Consider the following 8,587-nt stretch of genomic DNA (forward strand, 5'->3'; position numbering starts at 1 on the left):
CGAAGGAACAGGATATTTCTAGAAACGTGGCGTGACACTAGTCACGTGACCTCGCTGACGCAACAATATGTATTAAAGTATACTACTTATCAAAAAAGCAGCAGTAACCAATTACGAAAACAATGGTAATTACAAATATTTATGAGGTATTAAAAAAAGTCAACTCAAGCATAAATTTTTATAGTAAGTAATTAATTTGTAAATTCTAATATTTTTCTGTAACTAAGCATCATCATCCAGTAATTTTTAACACTAAATTATACATAACACTACTAAATCTGCTAATATGTTTAACACTAATAAATCTGCTAACATGTTTAACACTATTACATCTGCTAACATGTTTAACACTACTAAATCTGCTAACATGTTTAACACTACTAAGTCTTCTAACATGTTTAACACTACAAAATCTGCTAACATGTTTAACACTACAAAATCTGCTAACATGTTTAACACTACAAAATCTGCTAACATGTTTAACACTACTAAGTCTTACAACATATTTAACACTACTAAGTCTTCTAACATATTTAACACTACTAAATCTGCTAACATGTTTAACACTACTAAATCTGCTAACATGTTTAACACTACTAAGTCTTCTAACATGTTTAACACTACTAAATCTGCTAACATGTTTAACACTACTAAATCTGCTAACATGTTTAAAGTTCCAATTTAAACAATGGCATACGTACTTCATCTTTACCCATGCCCTTGTTGGTGGATCATCAAAAAACTGAACATGGACTTGGGGAATTTTTCCTGGCCTCACATAAACATGATCTTTAGGATGATTACAAACCAGACTTGGCCACCATGGATAACCTTCCAGTTTTGACCACACAACTTCATAGAGAGTAAAGGGACAATCTGTAGTAAAAACAGTAAGACTTTGAGCACATTCCTTAAAAATCAAAACTATAAACTCAATCCAAAAGTATCTGAAAATTACAGTTAAAACACTTTTACTTCTATTAAATCATATAAAAAACATGAAAATGGTGACAAGAGCTTTGGCTCACCAATGTCATCTCTTCTGACTCCTAAACATTTACATAAAAAGTTGTAGTAGATATACAGACCTTAAGGTATTCAATAGTAAGGAATTTACCAAGGAACAATTCAACACATCTTAAAAAAGGCTTACAAGTGAAAAAAACACTACTACTCTCAAAATCAAACTTTGAATGAATTATTTTCTGTAGAATGCTAGTTTTTTCACTACAGCTAATATACAAATATTATAAAGTCTCAAACGTACACTTGCATTCTTTTATACGTGTTTTAACAACAGCAAAATGTTTTCTTTTCAGAAAGATCACATCCTTTTAAATTATTATACCCCAATCACATCCTTTGAAATTATTATACCCCAAAACATTAGAATGTGTTTTACAACTATGAGAAACATTCAACTACAGAAACATGTAGGTCAAGAGATTGAAACTTATTTCCTGAATAGATGAGCATGAGTAGTTTCTCAGGGTTTGTTTTGAGGCCTCTGTTGTTTATTGCATAGGTAAGTGGTGAGGCCTCATTTGGAGTACTGTGCTCAGGCTTGGGCTCCTTACCTTAAAATGGACATTGAATTATTCAAAAGGGTTGAAGGAAGGGCTACTAGGGTTATACCTGTGACAGGAAGATTGTCATATGAGGTCAAGTTAAGATCTCTGAAAATTGTTTTCTCTTGAAAAATGATGAGTTAATGGAGATCTAATTGAGGTGTTTAAGATACTTAAGGAAATTGATAATGTTGATGTAACATTTTTTCTTTGTACTTTATGATGAGAATGGTAAAACAAGGAACACATCTTCAACTAAGACAGTTTTATTTTTCTAACAGGGTGGTTGACATTTAGATTTAGTTACCTTCTGATGTGGTAAATGCAATAAATTTAAAGGAAAGGCTTAATAAATACTTAAATGCTAAGGACTGGCTTTGATGGGGGGGGTTTCTTTTTTTTAAAGTTTAGTTTAGTGGATGGGTCAGCCTCAATGGACCAACAGGTTCCTTGTACTTAAATGTGTTGTTTATCAATAATTATATATATGTGTAGCAATAAGAGATACAAATCAGCTCAATTTACTTCTTACACCAAGTTACTGGAGAACGATAATATTAAAAAGAATGTTGTTTGTTTCAGAAGTGATCTCCAAAAGCTTACAGAATAAATGAGTACACAGAAAATGAGTTTCAATATTTAGAAATGATACACAATCTCCACAAGCTTGCAAGATAAATGAAAGCATGGAAAATGTGTTTCTGTATTGAAAAATGATGCATTTAGGATACCAAAATTCCAAAAAAATATTCTATTGTGTTAGAATTAAGATGGATTCTGAAGAGTTGAAAATATCTGTTTGTGACAGGTTACAAGATTATCTGTGAGACTGATAGGATAAAAGCCTCTGGTTTCTTAGCACTCTTTCTTGTTTATAGATGGAAAGAGATGAGACCAGAGTTGTATACGGCAAATTGAAGTTTCTTAACAATAGTTTGGAGAATAGGAATAATTGAAAACTGAATAACCTAGATGGACCAAATGATCCCTTGTTATCCTTTGAAGATGAAATGTTCTATTTACACTTCAAAATTGGTCAGAGGCTCAGTTAGGCTTCTTATTGGAAATTTATACTTTTTTTTTTTTCCTTTTTTAATATTTGAAGTAACAAGTGCATGTATAAGCTTTGAAAAATCTAGACTCAACTTAATTATTGGGCAAAAATATTTCTTAAAATTCTATTAACTTTGAAATTGCTTACTTAAAGATGTGGTACATCCTGATAATAATTCTTTTATATATATCTGCTGAATAAACATAAGAATGTAAAATATTTTTCTGGGGTAGATTGAAGTTTAGTTTAACTGCAGATTTTGGATCATCTCAGAGAGATGAATTGCTTCCTAACACAATGTTCTTACTTGCATGTATCTAACACTTTTTCCAGTCATAGTTTGGATTCTTTTAAAATTTCTGCTGAATTAATATATGAATGTATTTATCTTCTTCATATATGGGCTGAAATTTGGTTTTCATTAAGGATCTGGGATGACCTCAGTAGGCCGAACCACTATCTGATATTATGCTTCTACTGATCAAATACTTTCTCATACTCATAGATTAGATAGGGGTGCTCACACCCAATGATGGTTTATCATAAAGTTGATCATGATGTATTAGTGAAGTAGGAAATGAACCTTAGTGTAATTAGTTTTTTAAATAAAATTGAAATTGAAAAAACAAAAACGTTTCTCCATTTTTTCTATCAATCCCAACATCTTAACTAAGATTTGAGAGCAAAAAAATGTGCAAACTAACAAACTTTAATTTAAAGTCACTCACTCCACTGTAAATATAATTACCCATATTTTCAAGCTGAAAAGTCCAATACCATCCCATCTAAGTTTATCATTTCACATCCTATCTTCTGACACAAGCCTCATTCATAAGTCAGTAATTTCCTTCTTCAGCCTTTTAAATTTATGTATACAAATGATTATTTGCCAAGGTTCCAGAAATATTTAAAAGGAAATCATAAGAGGCCTACCTAATCTCATCCACGAGATTTAGTTTTCAATAAGCCTTTTCTATTTTCTTCACTTATTTTTAAAACTCAACATTTGTCACAAATTTTCCGTTTATCCATCTTTTTAAATGACCATCATTCGCAATAGTATTATTATTATTAGGTTGAAACTTAGAACCTTAGTCTTTACTTTTCTATTGATTTTTATTGTACTTTTAAATTATAGTTAGTGCTCACATTAATTTCAAACTCTTGTACAGTTATGTGTGCATATGCATCAATTTAATTAAACAAGACAAAACTAGACTGTAAAGTAACTGCAAAATTGCATTCATTCCCCAAGTGTCTTAATTTTTTTCTAAATCTCATGGCTGGCTTACCAATGTTGCCGTGAGTAGCACGAGTTTCGCTAAGTGGCCGTACACTCTCCTGTTCTTTTGTAGTGTTTGAATTTTTCTTCAACACAGATTTTTTGTTTTCTTGTGATTTTATGTTTGACACCGGAGATTTGGTAAAGTACCTAAACAGAGTGTTTCCTTTAGTTTTAGACATTGTCAAAATCTCATCTGCAGCACGTGTATCATAATCCGATCCTGGTAATAGCAAACTGGCGGGAATTATCAACTCACCGTTTTACTCAGAGTGAACACACACACACATACAAAGAGACAGTTGAAATCGATATTTTCACAAATTATATTTTACTATCAAAAATCGTTCATGTACTATCTTTTTGTAAAATTAAAAAAAAATGAAAGTCTGATAGTAAACAAACCTAAATAGGTTTCATGCCCAAGCACTTCCAATGAAAAATTTAAATATAAAAATGTTTTTAGATGTATAATTTATCATTTTGAGGTTATCTCTCACTAAACAAGAACTGCATATTTTCCTCAATCGAAATTAATTTGTTGCGTGGTGAAATTTTCTTTCAGGTGTATTAAAGTATATCTATTTTAACATAAGTACCCTGGCTTATGACATTAAGTCTTTCTGCTTATTATAGAGTAATTCTTTTGTTGTGTTTTTAATTATGCACAAAGCTACACAAGGGTTATCTGTGCTCTGCAAACTACGGGTATCGAAACCCGGTTTCTAGCGTTGTAAGTCCGCAGACATGCCGCTGTGCCACTGGAGGGGGGGGGGCGAGTAATTCTTACTAAAATAGTGGTGTACGTCGGCTTCATAAAATTAAATGCTACAAACGTTCAAACTAATAGTTTATGCTATCGTGAATGTATATCAGTCGATGTTCAACAAGTTATGTGGCATTTGTTACAGAAACTTTGTTTCATAAAAGTTTATTGTTGCCTCTACAAAACTATCTTTGGATCGTTTTAGAGCCTGTTTAGATATGCTGTTTTGCGTCTGTAAATGAAAAGTAGTTAAATTAAATAGAATAGAAAAGCAGTAGGTAACAGCCATGTCAGAAACTACTTTTTAGTAGTACATATAGTAATGGAAATATATGGGTGTGTTGGGCTAAAGATTCTTCAACAGTAGGTGTCTGTAATAGTTGGCGATAAATTCAACAATAAACGAACAGCACACAGTCCACTTGTTTTTTTAAAATAATATATATATATTCGAAACAAGTTAAACATATGTATAAAATTCTTTATAGTATAGAGATCATAGTTGGATTTTAAACACTATACAATTCTCTTCTTGTTGTCAAAAGTTCACTTAGGCCAATTCAATTGCTTTAAAGTTCAGTTGACAAGCCGAATGATTTTTCTTTATTTTATCGCTATAGTATCCATGTATAATTCACTTACGCGGTCGCCTGAGTTACCGCAGTTGTATATCTTGAACTTTCACTAATCGTCTGTTTTTCGTCAAAGTCCACAAAGTCGGGTTCAGTTAGTTTAGAACAACCTTTGACAGGACAAATTATTCTCCTTATCTCCTTAAAACTGTTAATCTCACTCTAGCATATCAACTGTTAAATCATTCACTCTCACAATGGTTAACTTTACGTTTTCTAATTTTTCTCTGACCGAACTTCTCTTTCACATGAATTCTCTTTTACTCTGTTTCCGTTTGTCTTGTCACAGCTATTTAAACATATATCACTTAGGCCTTCTAGAAATCTCTATAGCTTCAACATCAAAAGATTGCAAGCACAACATTCGATAGACTCGACATCAATGAATTACAAACACAAAATAAATAAATTAATAATACCTATATTAAATAGTCTTTTATATCTGACAAACCATTAGATAGAATTCTACACTTTCAAATCAGATCTTGTTATCAGTGGCGTAACTACAAAAAAATGCCACCACCAGCATAAGAAATAATTGGGCCCCATACATTTATTCTCCTTGTTGGCAATCATTAAATTTGTCAGACCCTCTTTTGATTTGTCCCCTCGCAATTTCGAGGTTTGCAGGGGCATAGTCATGCCACTGCTTGTTACCCTAAAGTAATTGAGAGATAACTGAACATCCAAGTATTTTTCTTAATTTTTTTCTCCATCTATTGAGAGATAACTGAATTTTCAAGTATTTTTCCTTATTATTTGTTTCTCCATATATTGAGAGATAACTGACTTCAAAATATTTTTCTTAATTTTTTCTCAACCTATTGAGATATAACTGTACTTCTATGTATTTTTTCTTAATTTTTCTCCATCTATTCAGAAATAACTGAACTTCCGAGTATTTTTTCTCCATCTATTCAGAAATAACTGAACTTTCAAGTATTTTTTCTTAATTTTTTCTCAATCTATTGTGAAATAACTGTACTTCCAAGAATCATTTTTACATCTATTGAAAGATAACAAAATTTCTAAGTATTTTTTCTCAATTTTTTTCTCCATGTATTGGGAGGAAACTGAACTTCCAAGTATTTTTCTCCATCTCTTGAGATATAACTGAGCTTCCAAGTATTTTTCTCCATCTCTTGAGATATAACTGAACATCCAAATATTTTTTCTCCATCTCTTGAGATATAACTGAACTTCCAAGTATTTTTTCTTAATTTTTCTCCATCTATTCAGAAATAATTGAACTTCCAAGTATTTTTCCTTATTATTTGTTTCTCCATCTATTGAGAGGTAACCAAACTTTCAAGTATTTTTCCTAATTATTTGTTTCATTATATATTGAGATAACTGAACTTCCAATTATTTTTTCTTAATTTTCCTAACATAGATATCACAGCTGAAAGTATGCATAATCTATTTTTGGATTAATTTGGAGGCCAGCGAAGTTGGAATGGTTCCTCCTGGATGGTATAAGTACCCCGAAGCACTGGACTAACGATTGGGGAGATTTTCAGAACCCATGCTTTCCAACTTCACCCCGGGTTACTGTATGTGCATACAATCATAACCCCATGCCGGGGCAAGATGATTAATGGGGAGGACATCATATGAATCCCATGCTATGAAATATGTTACCACTTTGAGATTTATTGCAACAATTAACAGTACAAAAGAACAAATACTGGGGATGAAGCAGCAGCGCTTGTAGTTCTTCCTTACCATTGGCAGTGAGACGATTGAGCTTCTGTTTTTGATTTGTAATTTATATTGTATTACTCTGTACATATTGTATCATAATTTGTGAACTTATCATTACTCTGTACATGTCGTGTATTACATCTTGTGTGCAATTGCTGTAAATTTTGTCTCTGAGTGTGCTGAAGATTCCTCACTCCCAGTAACTGTTTCTACTTCCTCCCCTGTGATCTGGAAACGTCATATCCCTGTAGCAGTGCCTACTCTCCATTCCGAACTTTGTGCAGTGGCATCCTGGTCTTCCCTTGTGGTTGCCAAGTCACCTTCAGTTTCCCAGATGGACTGTATCGACTCAGCTACACTCAAACTTTAACTCTCTTATTGCCAGATGTTAGGTAATGCTTCCCAGCCCATCCCTGAGGCCACTGTTTCTCCAACTGAAGATGCATCGCCAATGTCAGATGCCGCTAAATTTCCTCCCAGTCCTGTGGAGGATGACTCATCAACAGTCCCATCACCTCCGTCTCGTCTAAAGTCTCGTCCAGTCCCGAAGTCTGCATCAGTAACAGGAGAATCTGTATGGATATAACATCTCCGGTTCCCAATTTTGAAAAAATTGGGAATTACACAGTCATGGTCAACTACCTGGGCTTGCAACGCTTGTGCCGCCGTTGTGGACTCGGAGGTTACCTTGCCAACCAGTGTGACACCCTGAGGTGCTCACGTTGTTCAGCATATCGCCATGAGTAGGTCCAGTGTACCGTTTCATGTGATTTATGTTAGGGGGCTCACAGTTCTTCTGTGTGCCCCTCCCATGCTCCAACATATGCCAGAAAAGTTTCTGGAGCTGACACAAAACGTGCCATTTCTCCCCTCCACCATCACCTGTCCCAGAGCCTGTACTGCCTCAACCCATCCCAACTACCAATGTGTGTCCTGTTCCTATGGAGCAGCAAAACCAGTCACCCTCCTCAGGTCCTGCCCGGACGTGATGGTTAAAACTCGTATTCTATTTCGATAACTCGTCCATATGGTCGTAGAGCAGCACTAATCACTTTATGTGACATTTCATAAGGAGCAGAATGCAGGGTCATCCATTTCAGGTTTTGGCTTGCAGGACTCACCGAGATGGAGGCACCATTTACCGAGAAAACTCCTCGACCCAACAGCTCATTTGCCACAGCCAGAGTGGACAATGTGGCAATGTATCGGCCAGCACCGAAGTGCTGGAGACAGTCCACGGCATTATCACCCAGGCTCTCACAGATAGAGTCAATCACCTGAGAAGGTAATGTGTCTTTCTCGACGATAAACCTGACCGACCGAGGTCGGGTCAGGTGGTGGATGGAACTCATTCCAACCAACCCAAAGAGTCACAAAAAATCAAAAATTTTTAAAAATTCAAAACTGTCAATGAAAACGAAAAACGTAGAAAATGAAAACAATACTCACAAAAAATGCGCACACGACAACACTGGTGCAAGTAGTGTACCACACATGCAGATTCAGGCTCGGCCCCACTGAAGATTTGAAAGAAAGAAGACCGCTATATAATGTCTTGATTTGATGATTAAGAAACTGGTG

General features: G+C 34.4%; 1 protein-coding gene across 1 annotated transcript in view; it reads right to left on the reverse strand.

Moving 5' to 3' along the window:
• LOC106471015 (DNA mismatch repair protein Msh6-like) overlaps positions 1-4,149 on the reverse strand; it is a 51,256-nt gene extending 47,107 nt beyond the window's left edge. Inside the window, 2 exon segments of the mRNA XM_022399643.1 lie at positions 702-876; positions 3,915-4,149. Coding sequence (XP_022255351.1) covers positions 702-876; positions 3,915-4,086 — 347 coding nt within the window. The 5' untranslated portion in view covers positions 4,087-4,149.
• Positions 4,150-8,587: the final 4,438 nt, after the last annotated feature.

This window comes from Limulus polyphemus, unplaced genomic scaffold, assembly GCF_000517525.1.
Source record: "Limulus polyphemus unplaced genomic scaffold, Limulus_polyphemus-2.1.2 Scaffold4354, whole genome shotgun sequence".
Taxonomy (NCBI): Eukaryota; Metazoa; Arthropoda; class Merostomata; order Xiphosura; family Limulidae; genus Limulus; species Limulus polyphemus.